Consider the following 19,412-nt stretch of genomic DNA (forward strand, 5'->3'; position numbering starts at 1 on the left):
ATTAATCCCTCCTGAAATGTATTATATACAAATATCTTCTTCCAATCAGTAGACAGTCTTTTTGCTTTTTGATATTTTCTTTCACTGTGAAAAAGCCTTTTAGTTTGATGTAGTTCAGTTTATTTATTTTTGCTTTTGTTTCTCTTCTCTGTGGAGACATCCAAAAATACATTGCTAAGACTGATGTTAAAGAGTGTACTGCTTATGGCTTCCTTCTAGAAGTTTTATGGTTTCAGATCTTACATTTAAATGTTTAATCTATTTTGAGTTCATTTTTGTATGTGGTATGAGAAAGTAGTCCAGTTTGATTCTTTAGCATGTAGCTGTCCAGTTTCCCCAGCTCCATTTATTGAAGAGATTGTCTTCTCCTCATTATATATTCTTACCTACTTTGTCATAAATTAAATGTCCATAAATGTATGGGTTTATTTCTGGGCTCCCTATTCTGTTCCATCAATCTGTATGTCTGTTTTTGTGCCAATACCATACTGTTTTCATTTTGTAGCTTTGTAGCATAATTTGAAATCAGGGAACATAATACCTCCAGTTTTATCTTTCTTAAGATTATTTTGGTACCTTGGGGTCTTCTGTGACAGCAATTTAATAGACACATGTGTGCAAATACAAGAATAAGAATATATTGGATAGAAATAGAATGTATTTTTCTTATATACTTATTACACAATTTCTAAATCTATTATATTCTTGGTCACAAAGGAAACCTTCACAAACTTAAAAAAGGGATGATTTTATAGGATACATTTTTATTTCAAGTGTAGAATTACAATATGAAAGAGAAATAACATAAAAAATTAAGAAATAAATATATTTCAAATAACTCCATATCCAAAGGAAAACAAAATGATATTACAAATCATAAAATAATAAGCAAAAGATATTATTGCATATACAGATCACAATATATGGCCAAATTTCTGTACAGAGGAAAATTGTTAGCTTTAAATATTTTGGGGCTTCCCTCATGTGGTAGGGAATCCACCTGTGAATGCAGGAGATGTGGGTTTGATCTCTGGTCCAGGAAGATCCCCTGGAAAAGGAAATGGCAACCCACTCCAGCATCTTTCTCTGGGAAATCTCATGGACAGAAGAGCCTTGTGGGCTATGAGTCCAGAGGTTGCAAAGAGCCAGACACAACTTAGTGACTAAATAACAAAAAATAACAGAAAAATTAAAACCTAGTAAAATGAATACTCAACTTTTAAATTTAGGAAAATAGAAAAACAGAGTAATTCACATGCAGTGAATGAATAAAAGGAAAAACCAAGATTAATACAAAGTAGAAAGTGTGTATCTGTGTATGTTTATGTGTGTATATATATATATTCAATTTATATATAATTTGAATGCAAATCGATGGGGAAACAATAGAAACAGTGAGAGACTTTATTTTCTTGGGCTCCCAAATCACTGCAGATGGTGACTGCAGCCATGAAATTAAAAGATGCTTGCTCCTTCAGAGAAAAGCTATGACCAACCTAGACAGCATATTAAAAAGCAAAGACATTACTTTGCTGACAAAGGTCTGTTGAGTCAAAGCTATGGTTTTTCCAGTAGTCATGCATGGATGTGAGAGTTGGACCATAAAGAAAGTTGAGCGTCAAAGAATTTATGCTTTTGAACTGTGATGTTGGAGAAGACTCTTGAGAGTCCCTTGGACTGCAAGGAAATCAAATTAGTCAATCCTAAAGGAAATTAGTCCTGAATATTCATTGGAAGGATTGATGCTAAAGCTGAAGCTCCAATCCTTTGGCCACCTAATGTGAAGGACTGAGAATCTGGAAAAGACCCTGATGCTGGGAAAGATTGAAGGCAGGAGGAGAAAGGGAGGACAGAGCAAGTGATGGAGTTGGACTCATGACCAACTCCATGGACATGAGTTTGAGCAAGCTCTGGGAGTTGGTGATGGATAGGGAAGCCTGGCATGCTGCAGTCCACGGTGTTGCAAAGAGTCGGACACAACTGAGTGACTGAACTTGAATACATTTATATGAATTAAAAATATTTATTTGTTTTATTATTGTTTACTTGGCTGCTTGGGGTCTTAGTTTCATCATACAGGATCTTTTGCTTTGGTGCGTGGACTGTAGCTGTGGAGCATGGGCTCTGTGGTACGTGGGCTCAGTAGTTGCAGTGCACCCAGGCTTAGTTGCTCCACAGCATGTGGGATCTTAGTTCCTCGACCAGGGATCAAACTTGCATTCCCAGCATTGCAAGGCAGATTCTTAACCATTGGACCACTAGGGAAGTCTCCTGTTTATATGTAATTTGGCTGTATATAATTTGAACAGACAAATAAAATAGATAAAATCCCTGATCAATTGAGGTATTACTTAGAAAACTTTCAGTTATACCTAGATCAATTTCTGTTATGAATTTGGATGGGAAAAGTCTAAATAATGTATTAGCACACTGTATCTAGCAGTGGGTTACAGGTAACTAATTAAAGCAGAATTTTTTCTATTGACATAGTTCATTACATGAACTTATTAATGGAGAAAAACTATAAGATTCTGTCTATAAGTACCAAGAAGATATTTGATATAATTAATCAGCTATTCCTGGTTAAAAATAAACATGGATTAAAATATAAGCAGAAGGAAACTGATTAAATGTGATAAAAACCAGTTGTCAAGAGGAAACTATCATAATGAACCATGAAATACTGAAGCATTTCTTTTAAAATCAAGCGACAATAGGCATGCCCATCATCACCATATTATTAAACATTGTTTTAGAAACGGTGGCTATTGGACTTCCCTGGTAGCTCAGATGGTAAAGAATCTGCTTGTAATGCAGGAGACCCTGGTTCTAATTCCTGGGTTGGTAAGATCCCCTGGAGGAAGGATAGGCTACTCACTCCAGTATTCTTGGGTTTCACTGGTGGCTCAGATGCTAAAGATTCCGCCTGCATTGTGGGAGACCTGGGTTTGATCCCTTGGTTGGTAAGATCCCCTGGAGAAGGGAACAGATACCCACTCTAGTATTCTTGCCTGGAGAATCACATGGACAGAGGAGCCATGGACATATTATTAAACATTGTTTTAGAAGCTGTAGTTATTACAATAAAGTAAGAAAATGAAATATCTCATATATATGTAATGTATGATATATAAAAAATATCTTCATTTGTGTATGATGTAAATGTATACTTATAAATTTCAACAGACTCCAGTAAAATTCATTAGAATTAATAACATAGAGTTTCTGGATTAAAGAATGGAAAAATTAGTAGCTTTTACTTGTATCAACTATAATGGATGAGAAGTTAAAATGTAAAAAACAAATCCAGTTCACAATGTTGATAAAAATCTTTAAAATTTTTAGGAGTAAATTTATCTGAAGGACACCAACAAGTACTAAAGTTATGGGGAGAGTATGATGCCCTAGGTGAGATGACTTAACAATAAGAAGTGAAAATTTCTAAACTAAGAAATACATTTAGTGGTATTTTAAAGAAAAGCCTATTTAAAAATTGTTGACACTGGGAAAAATGATCTTAAAATGTACTGGAATAATACAGGTCTGAGAAGAGCCAAAAATTTTTGAAAAAGGAGACTTTGTAGCAGCTTGCCTTTCTGAATATTAAAATTCATGTTAAAACTACAGTGATAAAAGCTATATATTGGCTTGGGAACATATAAATACATCCAAGGGAAAAAACAAATACATCCATGGATATGTTTATATATTTATATATAGACCAGTGTGTTAACAGATCCAAATGTATATATAGAATTTTATAAATGACAAAAATAACATCTTAATTGAAAGGACAATGGTGGTATATAAATGTTACAGGCATACTTTGTCATCTGTTTGGAAGAAAACAGAGCCCTACTTTATATTATACACAAAATTAGATTTCACACTGATTAAATCACTAGATGTTAATAATTAATATGAAATAACTACATGTCAGAAAATAAAAGTTAGATGTGTGTGTGTTAAGTTGCTTCAATCGTGTCTGACTCTTTGCAACCCCGTGGTCTATAGCTTGCCAGGCTCCTCTGTCCATGGGATTCTCCAGGCAAGAATACTGGAGTTAGTTGCCATGCCCTCCTCCAGGGGATCTTCCTGACCCAGGGATCAAATCCCGTCTCTTAGGTCTCCTGTATTTGCAGGCAGGTTCTTTACCACTCTCCTGGAGAAGGAAATGGCAACCCACTCCCGTACTCTTATTTGGAAAATTCCATGGATAGAGGAGCCTAGTAGGCCACAGTCCATGGGGTTGCAAAGAGTTGGATATGACTGAGTGACTTCACTCTCTCTCTCTCTTTACCACTAGTGCCACCTGCTGCTGCTGCTGCTAAGTCGTTTCAGTCGTGTCCGACTCTGTGCGACCCCACAGACGGCAGCCCACCAGGCTTCTCTGTCCCTGGGATTCTCCAGGCAAGAACACTGGAGTGGGTTGCCATTTCCTTCTCCAACGCATGAAAGTGAAAAGTGAAAGTGAAGTTGCTCAGTCGTGCCCGACTCTCAGCGACCCCATGGACTGCAGCCTTCCAGGCTCCTCCTTCCATGGGATTTTCCAGGCAAGAGTACTGGCGTGGGGCGCCATTGCCTTCTCTGACTAGTGCCACCTAGGAAGCCCCAAAAGTTAGATAAATTTGTGTATATAAAAGGCTAGAAAACAAAAAATTTCTTTTTTTAAAAAGTGATTTATCATGGATTTATTTAGTTTAGTATAGTGTTGTTTGTAGACACACAAACATGTGGACTTTCTGAATAGCCATCAGTTGGGAAATATATGAATAAGTTATTATATTTTTAACATTAAGCAAATGTTAATAGGAATGAGTTACAACCATATGAATTAATCTGGACAAATGCCCATGATATACTAAGCAAAAGAATCAAGTTGTGTGTAGTATGTACCTATTTATTGTTTTTAAAAAACACAAAAATGAAACAAAAATAGCCTATGTATATGTTAACATAGAGTTGAATACATATAAAGATTTTAATATTGAGTATTGTAGAACTGTGGGATTGGAGGCTGTGTTTATGGCCCAATTTGTTCCCATGAACTTGAAGTGCCTTTGGAATAAAAATCACCAAATCTTTATGCATTATTATATATTTGTTTCTCTCTTTCTGACTTATGTTACTCTGTATGCCAGTCTCTAGGTCGATCCACATCTCACATGTGGATGTGGAATCTAGGAAAATGGTATAGAAGAACCTATTCGCGAAGCAGAACTAGGGACAGATGTAGAGAACAAATACATGGACACCAAAGGAGAAAGGGGAGTGGAATGAATTGGGAGATTGGAATTGACACATACGCATGCAGGCTATGTGTAAAATAGATAGCTAATGAGAACCTGGGCTTCCCTGGGGGCTCAGATGGTAAAGAATCTGCCTGCAAAGCAGGAGACCTGGGTTCAGTCTCTAGGTTGGGAAGATCCCCCGGAGAAGGGAATGGCTACCCACTCCAGTATTCTCGCCTGGAGAATTCCATGGACAGAGAATCCTGGGGGCAGGCTACAGTCCATGGGATCATAAAGAGCTGGACATGACTGAGTGACTAACACACACTCAGACGTGCACAATGAGAACCTACTGTATAGCACAGGGAACTCTGCTCAATGCAATGTGGCAGCCTGGATGGGAGGGGAGTTTGGGAGAGAATGGATACTGTACACGTATGGCTGAGTCACTCTGCTGTGCACCGGAAACTCTCCCAACATTGTTAATTGGCTATACTCCAATGTAAACTAAAAAGTTTAAAAAAATCACCGAATTCTACCCTCACCCCACTTTACTAAGATATAATTGAAATATAACATTGTATGAATTTAAGGAGTGCAACACAATGATTTGATATATGTAGATATGTGAAATAATCACCACAGTAAGTTTATTTAACATCTGTTACCTCACATAGTTACAATTCACTTCTGATGAGGAAAATAAACTAGCACTTTAAAAGTCTGGAAACCACTGGATAGGGCAGGAAAACATAAAGTAGAAGGTGTATCCTAGCCCTGCCCCTAACTTGCAGTGTGACAATTTTTGCCTTATTTTTTGTTTCTCAGGTGTGAGCGGTGGTGACTATCTACTGACTTAGGTTACAGCATCATAGTGAAGATAAAATGAAGGGTGAAGACAAACATAGTTTGGAGACTTAAAAGGTGTTGAAATGCAAGCCATTATCCTCAAGAAAACTCTCAAACATTCTCAATTTCTGTGATACAGGTGACAAAGTCGCCTGAGGGAGCGTCTTCCCTTCCTGATGGTGAAGTGGCAGGAGAGGCTCAGAGCACCACAGAGGTAAGAGTTGGTGTCTTGAACCATCTTCCGGGAAACCTGTTTTACATAGCATGTCTACTGGGTTCTAGTTTTTCCATATCTGTTTGTCTAGCTCTTCCATCCATCCATCCATCCATCCATCAATCTATCCATCCATCCATCCATCCATCACATCTGTCTATTTATCCATCCATCCATCACACCTATGTAGCTACCCATCCAACTATCTATCCATCCATCCATCACATCTATCATTTCTCTATGTATCTGTCAATCATTCATCATTTATCTCTATCATCTTTTTTAATCTCTAAAATTATAATGCCTCTCTCTACATAAGCAATAGAAAACAAATACCCCCTAAATATGGAATCCTTTGAAGTTTTCTTCACAAGCCTTAAGTGGATGAATTAGCTCCTATTAGTGGAAGAAATAGCTCCTAATTATGACTCTGCCATGCATGTGAGTTGGGTCTGTTCACTGACACTGATGGATCCAATTAGCAATGTTGAGGGTTGGTGATCCTATGCTCTAGGAGTTAAGTGACTAGTAAATAGGGGTCTACCTTTGCTTCAGTTATATACTGTATCTAAATAAGGAAACCGTAGCAGTTATGGCCTGGTGTTGTCTTGGAAGCTTATCCAAGGTTGGTGATACCATGGGTTTCCTTTGTGACCAGGGAACAGAGAAGGCTGAAGAAAGTGGAGAACACAAGGCACAAGAAGAGGGTTATGAAGATGCAGGCGACCCTGCTGGATCCCAAGAGAAGGATGTGAGTGTTTGCTTTTCTCCCTGTAGTTTCACTGGATTCAGTTCTATTCAATAACCATTTATTGAGCTCTGACCAGATGCTGGGAATCTTTCTGGGCACACAGTAGTGAGCTCAAAAGTGAGGAGCTGAGGAATTAGCCAGGAGGCAGCAGGTAATTTTCACTTAACATGTTAACTGCTGTGTGTGAGGTGGGTGAGGGCTGAAAGGAAGCTAGAAGAAGGGCCTGACTCAGGCCTGGAGTGACAGGCTACACAAGGCTTGTCATTGTGTTGTTAGGGTCAGGTTGAGTTCATGTTCTTTCAGAAACAAGGGACATTACACCTTGTTTACAAGTATTGATGAACTCCTATCATACTTGTTGACTTAAAAAAAAAAAGCACAATGTGAGAGTTGTGAATTAAGCTTTATTTGGGCAAACTGAGGACTATAGCCTGGGAGACAGCATTTCAGTTAGCTCTGAGAAACCGCTTCAAAGAGGTAGGGGGAAGGTCAGTATATATGGTCTTTGTGAAGGAGGGGTACATGCAATCAAGCTTATATATTTGGCAGAAGGTTTCTGGTAGTCTTGAGGAGCAGTCATCACCGTGAAGGATTTTGGTGCCTTTCTAGATATGAGGAGGTGCAAGAATTGGGCTCATAAAGTCTAGTCCTGAAAATATCTATCTGAGGACTTATTCTGCCAATTCCTCCCAGGGCACAGAGGGCTTTGTTCCTGATCTCCACCCTGAACTCCTTTCTGGGGGTGTTGAAGGTCAGCAGCTGCAGTGGCTCATGGTTTAATCCTGAGCAAGTGACAATTTGTAGTTGACATACTCTACCAAGAGGATTTGTGGGAAGCCAACAGGAGCTGAGGATAAGAGGGGCTGTGGGGGAGGGATTTGAGGCCTCCAATTTGAGGCCAATCAGAGGAACTGCAGGACCCAGCTGATGCAAGGCTACTTCTAAAAGATTCCAATGCAGGGGCTGCAGGGTAAAGGGCCAAGTGGAGACTGTGGTTCTGGAAGCGCCAAGCTAAGATAATGGGGGATCAGATGGGCTACTTCAAGAAATTCTGAAAATGTGGCTGGTAAGCCAGACAAAGGAGAGACCCTGGCACCAAGGGAGCCTGAATGGGCAGGGTAGAAATCAGGAGGATTTCAGTGGGTTTCTGCTTTGGGCCAATTGTAGAAAAGATTATTTACCAAAGCCCAGTGGTTTGCATTTGTCTCTATTTATTGATTCCAGGAGAGGTGTGAATAGCTCTTGATCGTTGGACCCTTGTTCCCAGCAGAGAGACTGTGACTGGGAAAGGGGCCAAGACTGATGCCTTGCTATGGAAAATGTGAGATGGCATCCATTTATCTTTATCTCAAGGAATTTAAATTTGGGAGGAATCAGGGCAGTAAATTCCCTTATGTTTGAACACTGCTATTTCAGTGTTGCTAATTTAAGACCCTTTGACATTTCTGTTTTGAAGAAAGACCAAATCTTCTTCAGTCTTTGCTTAGAAGTTAGATGGGGTTTCATGGCGGCCTGTATAATTCAGAAATAATCAACTTAACATGAAATGGAGTGACCATTTAATTATCTTGGAGATTATAAAAATCTTTAAAAGTATTTTATAATCTGACCTGGCATGGATTGCCTAAAACACTGGTACAGAATTATTGATTTATACATTGAAATTCAGTTTGCTCTTTTTAAGGCAGAGAAACAAAGGAAAGAAACGTTACACCCCACCCCCTTTCTCTCATGAGACTTGAGAGGAAGACAGCATCTTGAGGCCAGAGCCTGCTGGCTTCAGCTTCCCAGCTTCTCAGTTGCTGGGCCGGTTAGTTCAGTGAAGTGATAAGCCATTCAGCCTGGGGATTCTCTTGGTAATATTTTCTAAAATTGTGAGCACTTTGCAAAATAAATTACAATCTTGTGGATCCCCATAGGAATTAAAAACATTGTTTTGGTATTTTTGCGTGGGCTGTGGTGAAGGAATGACTAAGTTTAGAAGACATTTTTATTTTAGATGAATTAATGTTAATAATTAATTAACATCAATGTTAATTATCGATTCTTTAATAATATTTATTCTACCCTAGTGGCTCAGATTGGAGAAGGCAATGGCACCCCACTCCAGTACTCTTGCCTGGAAAATCCCATGGATGGAGGAGCCTGGTGGGCTTCAGTCCATGGGGTCACAAAGAGTTGGATGTGATTGAGTGACTAACAATTTTTCATTCTACATAAAGAAAGATTTTGACTTTTTCTCATTTAACAAGCGATGCATGCCCTATGACTTACTGTAATTCAGTTAAATAAGGGAGAAAACCATGATCTGTCAGAGAACATTAAAAATGACATAATAACATGATTAGCTTTGGGATTGAATACATAGAAAACTTGATTAAAATTTTAAACAGAGACAAAAGCCATCTGATATTTAGAATGATTGCATTTTGTGCTTCAAGAACCTTCTGTCTGCTTTTCTGGTTTGGGGTTGTTTTTCAAGGTTGAGATGGCTGTCTCAGCTCTTTGTCATCACGTCTTTGCCAGCTGTGCACCCAGGCTTACACAGGCTTATCTGTGATGAGCAGAAAGGCCAATTAGATCATTGTGTTCTACCTTTGTAACATGGATTTTTAAAGTACCAGTCACATGTAGTAGGTTCTTCTAGATATCACAATTCAGATAAATCCAAGGCTTTTAGCTACAAACCCTGGCTCTGTCGAAACCATCTTGGGGAGATCTCATGGATTCTTAGCTTTCGCTGCTCCAGTCTGTTGTAACTAAACAGTGGCTCCCTGCACTTCCTTTTCTAACCAACACTCCATGAGGGATTTAAATAACATTGGATTTGTGGGCTGCTGCTGCTAAATCTAGGTTTAGTTTTCAAAACTTGTGGTTGTGGACCATCAGCTTCACTGATTTCTCTAGACATCGTATTATCTGCTTCATGTCTCCACTTCTGGCAGGCAGGAAATTCAATCTAGGTGAAGCATTTCAGAGACCCACTCCTCTCCAGGGACTTAAGAGTCATCTTGGGGTCTTCAGGGGTGACTGGAGGCCAGAGGGCCCTGGTTCTTTATGGTGGTCCTCTGTGATGTTGGTTTCCTGATGCCCATTGGAAACTCTTAATGCTGGTCCCTCAGCATGGGTTAGGCCCTCTGCCCTGGCTGGATGTGGCCATGCCTCTCACAGTGCCCAGCCCTCTGACCGCAGTCGATGCTTCCCTGAGCATCGTGTCCCGGTGCTGCCCCGATGCCCCAGGGGTCCCTGGCTCAGCTTTTGCATCAGGCACCACCTGGAACATCCACCTCCTTCTCTCTTTTGAATCTGGCTGCTTCCATCTTCTCAGCTCCAAGCCCTAAACTCCAAGGACTTTTTTTTGCAGGGATCGTCTAGCCTCCTTACCTCTCTCAGCCCAGGGTTTTGAAAAGCACAGTCAGTAACTTCTTCCCAGCAGGCGGGGAACAGGAACAAGTATGTGGCTGTCTCCTTGGAGTTTGTGTGTGGGGAAGACAGTAACTCTTATTTTGGGTAGCAGGGAGAGCAAAATGAGAATTTGTATCCTGGTATATACCATTGCTTCCCCGGTAGCGCAGTGGTAAAGAATCCACCTGTAATCCAGGAGACGAGGATTTGAGCCTGGGGTGGGGAAGATCCCTGGAGAAGGAAATGGCAACCCACTCCAGTATTCTTGCATGGAAAACTCCACAGACAGAGGAGCCTCGCGGGCTACAGTCCATGGTGTTGGAAAGAGTTGGACATGACTGAGCGACTGAGCACATGTATGCAGCCACATGTTCATGACAAGGCATACAAACATAGTTTAACCTGTTATTCTGAAAGAATTACAGACTCACAGGGATCTAGTACTGAGTCCTGTGTGCTCTTCTCCTGGCTTCCCCTAGTGGTGACATCTCAGCTGGCTGCAGTATGAGGTAGAAACCAAGAGTATGACCCTGGTGCATCTCTGTTAAGTAGACTTCTAGACCGTATTCAGGGTTGACCATTTTCCCAAAAGCTTTCATTTGTGTGTTAAACACCATTCTTGTGTGTCCAGTAGTCATGTATGGATGTGAGAGTTGGGCTATAAAGAAAGTTGAGTGCAGAAGAATTGATGCTTTTGAACTGTGGTGTTGGAGAAGACTCTTGAGAGTCCCTTGGACTGCAAGGAGATCCAACCAGTCCATTCAGGACTAAAGGAAATCAGTCCTGAATATTCACTGAAAGGGCTGATGTTGAAGCTGAAACTCCAATACTTTGGCCCCCTGATTCGAAGAACTGACTCATTGGAAAAGACCCTGATGCTGGGAAAGATTGAAGGCAGGAGATGAAGGGGACAACAGGGGATGAGATGGTTGGATGGCATCACTGACTCAATGGACATGAGTTTGACCAAACTCCAGGAGATGGTGAAGAACAGGGAGGCCTGGCGTGCTGCAGTCCATGGGATCACAAAGAGTCAGACATGACTGAGCAACTGAACAGAACTGTGTGTTCAGAACCATTTCCAAGTGGGCAGTGGTAATAGCTCCCTCCAGTGGCTGGGAGTGTTAAAACCAGTGATAGACCAGCTGATTGTCTAAGCTCACCTGATTTCAACTACTGCACATGCTTATTCAGTACGCACTTCTAAGTGCTCAGATGATGCCAGTTTCATGGGGAAGATATTTATCGAAGAATATCACATTGATTTAAAAAATCATAATTATTTCCTCTAATGATGTGGACTTTTCCTGACCACCAATCCAAACCTTGGGGGTCCTTACACATAAGATGCTGAAGTGTATGTTACCTACTTGCTGACAGGTCAGGGCAGTGTTTGGGAGGCAAAATGGTGCACCATGAAAAGGGCTTTCATTCCTGTCTAAGATGAAATCACCTGCAGCTTCAGATCTACAGAGAGGGAACTGCACGGTTCCCTTCCCTGATGACCAGGGAGGGATGAGGGGCTAAGGAGAGGGGAGGTTTGTGAATACTACCAGAGGGGGAAAGAAGGCAAGCAGGTCACCTCAGCTTCTGGGAACACTGAGAAGGGGACTGCAGACTGGGGGTGTCATGAGAACTTTATGAAACCTTGGAAGTAAAAGATGCAATTTGTTCATCTTTGTGTTTGGTTTTCATTGAGGCCAAAATGTTTTACATTGTGTTCTTTGCCATTTCAGTGATCCTCTCCAAAACCTTCTGACACCTTGGCTTGACTGACGACATGATTATGGTCTATACATATTCCCCACTCCGCTTCCTCCAAAATTAGTCTTGAGGATAGTTTCTACATCAAGGGGCAGGTGTTGGTTTAGGTCCACCATGAACTTGTGAGTCTAAGGCTGAGCCCCCATACTGTCTGATGATGGAGAGGACCCTGCTCTTATTCCTGACCTCCAGCCTGGTCACTCTTTTCAGATCCCTCTGGGCTGGCCTCTGCCTTCCTTCCATACTGACCACTTGTCTTAACCAGCCACTGCCAGACACTCACCACGGCTGACACCTGTCCTTAGTCCTGGCCACATGCCATGTCAGCAGCCTGCCTCCCTGGCCAACTTCCCAAGAGAAACAGCTGCTATGAAATTCTAAGGCTTCTCACTTTGGAGGCTTCCTCTGGCTAGATTTCTTTTTAAAAAAGTTTACTTATTTATTTTTAATTGAAGGATAATTGCTCTACAATATTTTGTTGGTTTCTGCTAAATATCAACATGAATCACCATATGTTTGCCCATGTCCCCTCCCTCTTGAACCTCCCTCCCTTCTCCCTCCCCATCCCACCCTGCTAGGTTGTTACAGAGCCCTGGTTTGAGTACCCTAAGTCACACAGCAAATTCCTATTGGCTATCTATTTTACATATGGTAGTGTATGTTTCTATGTTACCTTCTTCATGCATTCCACCTTCTCCTTCTTCCCCACCCATCTTTTCTTAAGTGTATTCTCTATGTCTGTGTCTCCACTGATGGACTAGCTTTCTTAGAAGAACAACAAGGTAAAACAATTTTAAGTTGTAGCTTAGTCCAGTGCAGGATTCAAACCTATTCTGTTGTTGTTGTTTACTTGCTCAGTCATGTCTGACCCTTTGTGACTCCATGGACTGTAGTCCACCAGGATCTTCTATCCATGGGATTTCCTAGGCAAGAATATTGGAGAGGTAGCCATTTCCTCCTCCAGGGGATGTTCCCGACTCAGGGATTGAACCCATGTTTCCTGCATTGCAGGCAGATTCTTTACCGTCTGAGCCTCCAGAGGATATTTAAGGATCTGCGTAATTCTGATGCTTTAAAATTTCGTGAGCTAAGTGACCATTCAGAGAAGGCAATGGCACCCCACTCCAGTACTCTTGCCTGGAAAATCCCATGGGCAGAGGAGCCTGGTAGGCTGCAGTCCATGGGGTCGCCAAGAGTTGGACATGAGGGAGGTGGAAGGGGGGTTCATGTTTGGGAACGCATGTACACCTGTGGTGGATTCATGTCAATGTATGGCAAAACCAATACAGTATTGTAAAGTAAAATAAAGTAAAATAAAAATTAAAAAAAAAAAAGAGTCGGACACGACTGAGCGACTTCACTTTCACTTTTCACTTTCATGCACTGGAGAAGGAAATGGCAACCCACTCCAGTGTTCTTGCCGGAGAATCCCAGGGACGGGGAGCCTGATGGGCTGCCGTCTATGGGGTCGCACAGATTCGGACATGACTGAAGCGACTTAACAGTAGCAGTAGCAAATGACCATTGTATCTAATACTGTGGGCAAGAATCCCTTAGAAGAAATGGAGTAGCCCTCATAGTCAACAAAAGAGTCCAAAATGCAGTACTTGGATGCAATCTCAAAAATGACAGAATGATCTCTGTTCGTTTCCAAGGCAAACCATTCAATATCACAATAATCTAAGTCTATGCCCCGACCAGTAATGCAGAAGAAGCTGAAATTGAACGGTTCTGTGAAGACCTACAAGACTTTCTAGAACTAACACTCAAAAAAGATGTCCTTTTCATTATAGGGGACTAGAATGCAAAAGTAGGAAATCAAGAGATACCTGGAGTAACAGGCAAGTTTGGCCTTGGAATGCGGAATGAAGCAAGGCAAAGACTAACAGAGTTTTGCCAAGAGAATGCATTGGTCATAGCAAACACCTTCGTCCAACAACACAAGAGAAGACTCTACACGTGGACATCACCAGATGGTCAATACCGAAATCAGATTGATTATATTCTTCACAGTCGAAAATGGAGAAGCTCTATACAGTCAGCAAAAATAAAGACCAGGTGCTGACTGTGCCTCAGATAATGAACTCCTTATTGCAAAATTCAGACAAATTGAAGAAAGTAGGGAAAACCACTAAACCATTAGGTATGACCTAAATCAAATCCCTTATGATTATACAGTAGAAGTGACAAATAGACTCAAGGGATTAGATCTAATAGACAGAGTGCCTGAAGAACTATGGATGGAGGTTCATGACATTGTTCAGGAGGCAGTGATCAAGACCATCCCCAAGAAAAAGAAATGCACAAAGGTAAAATGGTTGTCTGAGGAGGCTTTACATATAGCTGAGAAAAGAAGAGAAGCAAAAGGCAAAGGAGAAAAGGAAAGATATACCCATCTGAATGCAGAGTTCCAAAGAATAGCAAGGTGAGATTAGAAAGCCTTTCTTAGTGACTGATGCAAAGAAACAGAGGAAAACAATGGAATGGGAAAGACTAGAGATCTCTTCAAGAAAATTAGAAATACCAAGGGAACATTTCTTGCAAAAATGGGCACAATAAAGGACAGAAATGGAATGGACTTAACAGAATCAGAAGATATTCAGAAGAGGTGGCGAAAATACACAGAAGAACTATACAAAAAAGATCTTCATGACCCAGATAACCACAATGGTGTGATTACTCACCTAGAGCCAGACATCCTGGAATGAGAGGTCAAGTGGACCTCAGGAAGCATCACTATGAACAAAGCTAGTGGAGGTAATGGAATTCAGCTGAGCTATTTCAAGTCCTAAAAGATGATGCTGTGAAAGTGCTGCACTCAATATGTCAGCAAGTTTGGAAAATTCAGCAGTGGCCACAGGACTGGAAAAGGTCAGTTTTCATTCCAATCCCAAAGAAGGACAATGCCAAAGAATGTTCAAACTACTACACAATTGCACTAATCTCACATGCTAACAAAGTAATGCTCAAAATTCTCCAAATGAGGCTTCAAAAGTATATGAACCAAGAACTTCCAGATATTCAAGCTGGATTTAGAAAAGGCAGAGGAACCAGAGATCAAATGGCCAACATCTGTTGGATCATAGAAAGAGCAAGAGAGTTCCACAAAAACATCAACTTCTACTTTATTGACTGCCAAAGCCTTCAACTATGTGGATCACAATAAACTGTGGAAGATTCTTAAAGAGATGAGAATACCAGACCACCTGACCTGCCTCCTGAGAAATCTGTATGCAGGTCAGGAAGCAACAGTTAGAACTGGACATGGAACAACAGACTGGTTCTAAATAGGAAAAGGAGTATGTCAGGCTATATACTGTCACCCTGCTTATTTAACTTATATACAGAGTACATTATGCGAAATGCCGGGCTGGATGAAGCACACGCTGGAATCAAGATTGCTGGGAGAAATATCAATGTCATCTAAAACATGCAGATGACACCATCCTTACGGTAGAAAGCGAAGAGGAACTGAAGAGCTTCTTGATGAAAGTGAAAGATGAGAGTGAAAAATCTGGCTTAAAACTCAACATTCAAAAAAACCAATATCATGGCATCCAGTCCCATCACTTCAAGGCATATAGATGGGGAAACAATGGAAACAGTGACAGACTTTATTTTAGGCAGCTCCAAAATCACTGCAGATGGTGACTGCAGCCATGAAATGAAAAGACGCTTGCTCCTTGGAAGAAAAGCTGCGACCAACCTAGACAGCATATTAAAAAACAGAGACATTACTCTTCCAACAAAGGTCCATCTAATGAAAGCTATGGTTTTTCCAGTATTCATGTGTGGATGTGAGAGTTGGATCATAAAGAAAGCTGAGTGTTGAAGAATTGATGCTTTTGAACTATGGTGTTGGAGAAGACTCTTGAGAGTCCCTTGGACTGCAAGGAGATCAACCCAGTCAAACCTAAAGGAAATCAGTCCTGAATATTCATGGAAAGGACTGATGCTGAAGCTGAAACTTCAATTCTTGGCCACCTGATACAAAGAACTGACTCATTGGAAAACACCCTGATCCTGGAAAAGACTGAAGGTGGGAGGAGAAGAGGATGACAGTGGATGAAATGGTTGGATGGCATCACTGACATGATGGACATGAGTTTGAGCATGCTCTGGGAGTTGGTGATGGACAGGGAAGCCTGGCATGCTGCACTCCTTGAGGTTGCAAAGAGTTGGACATGAAAGAGCAACTGAACTGTAGGATGGGTATTGAAGTTTTTATTTAATAACTATCCCATCTCCTCCTAAGAAAGATTTGAGGCAGGAATGGCATACATAAATACCTTAATTCAACATTTTATTGACAGATTGAATGCTGCCTCATGCCAGGCAGTCCAGGGACTGGGGATGGAGCTGTGAAAATGAGCTTCTGTTCTGGTAGAGCTGATGATGGTCTTAGCCAAGTTTCTTCAAAGCTTATGTGACCCTTAAAACTTTTTTTAATTTGAGTATAGTTACTTTACAATATGTGTTAGTTGCTACATTACAGCAAAGTAAATCAGCTATTTGTGTACATATATCCCCTCCCTTCTGGACTTCCTTCCCATGCAGGTCACTACAGAGCACGGAGTAGAGTTCCTTGTACTATACAATAGGTTTTAATTAGTTACCTGTTTTATACACAGAAGTGTATATACGTCAATTCCTGTCTCCCAATTCACCCAACCGCTCCTTTCTCTCTTGGTCTCCATACGTTTGTTCTCTATGTCAATGTCTCTACTTTGCAGATAGATTCACCTGTACCATTTGTCTACATTCCACATATATGTGTTAATATACAGTATTTGTTTTTCTTTACTTGACCTTTTGAGGCTAAGAATCTCTAGAAATTCTCTGAGCAATCACTTTTTTCTATTTAATGTTTCTTTCAAGAAATCAAGGTCAATTCAGATATTGATAAAAGCCCTAGGTTCCCTGGTAATTGCTGCTGCTGCTAAGTCACTTCAGTCGTGTCCGTCTCTTAGCTACCCCATGGACTGCAGCCCACCACGCTCCCCCATTCCTGGGATTCTCCAGGCAAGAACACTGGAGTGGGTTGCCATTTCCTTCTCCAATGCATGAAAGTGAAAAGTGAAAGTGAAGTCGTTCAGTCATGTCCGACTCTTAGCAGCCCCATGGACTGCAGCCCACCAGGCTCCTCCATCCATGGTATTTTCCAGACAAGAGTACTGGAGTGGGGTTCCATTGCCTTCTCCCAGTAGTTGCTGCTAGCTAACCTCTGAAAGTTGAGATGACCACTAATTCCTATAAGAACTCAGTGTCCTCCAGCCTAGCTCTAAGGATAAGTCCATTTTTAATAGTGTGTTTTTTTAAATTCATTTGCTTCAATTGTACACAATTAATAAAAATAATTGGATTTAGAAAAGTGTAAAGCTCTACATAGCTGACAGTTCTGTATTGCGTAGTGAATTCTAATTTGATTGTATGTAGATAAGAAGAAAATGAATGTTCTTTGAGATTTAAAAAGTTAATAGATCTAAAAGAGTTACAGGTTCAATTATTTAGTCACTTAACACATTTATTGAATTTATTCCAGACAGTAGCTGGGTCCTGGAAATCCAAAAATGAACAAGGATACATGTTGTGCCCCCAAGAGCACACAGACTAGTCAGGGAGGCCAATAAATGATGATTGTGGGAGCAAATAAGGAGATTCTTTAACTCAGCCCTTGTTGTTGTTGGTTAGTCGCTAAGTTGAGCTTGACTCTGCCGCCCCATGAACTGTAACCTGCCAGGCTCCTCTGTCCATGGGATTTCCCAGGCAAGAAAACTGGAATGGGCTGCCATTTCCTTCTCCAGGGGATCTTCCCCACCTAGGGATCAAACTTGATTCTGCTGCCTTGGCAGGCAAATTCTTCACTACGGAGCCACCGGGGAAGCCCCTTCAGTTCAGTTCAGTTCAGTCGCTCAGTCGTGTCCGACTCTTTGTGACCCCATGAATCGCAGCACGCCAGGCCTCCCTGTCCATCACCATCTCCCAGAGTTCACTCAAACTCATATCTATCGAGTTGGTGATGCCATCCAGCCATCTCATCCTCTGTCATCCTCTTCTCCTACTGCCCCCAATCCCTCCCAGCATCAAAGTCTTTTCCAATGAGTCAACTCTTTGCATGAGGTGGCCAAAGTACTGGAGTTTCAGCTTTAGCATCAGTCCTTCCATGAACACCCAGGACTGATCTCCTTTAGAATGGATTGGTTGGATCTCCTTGTGGTCCAAGGGACTCTCAAGAGTCTTCTCCAACACCACACTTCAAAAGCATCAATTCTTCGGTGCTCAGCTTTCTTCACAGTCCAACTCTTGCATCCATACATGACCACAGGAAAAACCATAGCCTTGACTAAATGGACCTTTGTTGGCAAAGTACTGAATCTGCTTTTGAGTATGCTGTCTAGGTTGGTCATAACTTTTCTTCCAAGGAGTAAGCGTCTTTTAATTTCATGGCTGCAGTCACTATCTGCAGTGATTTTGGAGCCCAAAAAGATAAAGTCTGACACTGTTTCCTCATCTATTTCCCATGACGTGATGGGACCAGATGCCATGATCTTTGTTTTCTGAATGTTAAGCTTTAAGCCAACTTTTTCACTCTCCTCTTTCACTTTCATCAAGAGGCTTTTTAGTTCCTCTTCACTTTCTGCCATAAGGGTGGTGTCATCTGCATATCTGAGGTTATTGATATTTCTCCTGGAAGCCCCTAGGGATCAGGAATGTCTTCCTTGAAAGTATCGTTGTACGCAGTGTCCTGGAATGATCAGTGTGGCTGATCATTAGCTGAAGTAAAACATGATGTGACTAGAAAGGTGAGCAGGAGCCAGATCATGATGGCCTCTCAACCATTCTAAAGATTATGGATTTATCATGAGAAGATCGAGGGTTTTAGACACGAGGTGGATTGTCTTTTTTAAATTAATTAATTATTTTTTGACTGCACTACGTCTTCTTGCTGGGTGTGGGCTCTCTCTAGTTCTAGTTAGCAGGGGCTACTCTCTAATTGCAGTGCACAGGGTTCTCATCGTAGTGACTTCTCTTGTTGCTCAGCACAGGCTCTAGAGCTCAGGCTCAGCAGTTGTGGTGCACGGGTTTAGTTGCCCTGAAGCATGTGGGAGCTTCCAGAACCAGGGATGGAAGCTGTGTCCCCTGCTTTAGCAGGCAGCTTCCCAACCATTGGACCACCAGGGAAGTCCCTGGGATGTCT

General features: G+C 41.3%; 1 protein-coding gene across 1 annotated transcript in view; it reads left to right on the forward strand.

Annotated features, from left to right (window-relative positions):
* Window positions 1-19,412, forward strand: part of LOC128043395 (SH3 domain-binding glutamic acid-rich protein-like) — a 170,458-nt gene that overhangs the window by 123,756 nt on the left and 27,290 nt on the right. The window contains exons 6-7 of the mRNA XM_052635738.1: window positions 6,220-6,294; window positions 6,953-7,045. Of these exons, the coding sequence (XP_052491698.1) occupies window positions 6,220-6,294; window positions 6,953-7,045 (168 nt within the window). The remainder of the gene's footprint in view (window positions 1-6,219; window positions 6,295-6,952; window positions 7,046-19,412) is intronic.

This window comes from Budorcas taxicolor, chromosome 1, assembly GCF_023091745.1.
Source record: "Budorcas taxicolor isolate Tak-1 chromosome 1, Takin1.1, whole genome shotgun sequence".
In the NCBI taxonomy this organism is placed as follows: domain Eukaryota; kingdom Metazoa; phylum Chordata; class Mammalia; order Artiodactyla; family Bovidae; genus Budorcas; species Budorcas taxicolor.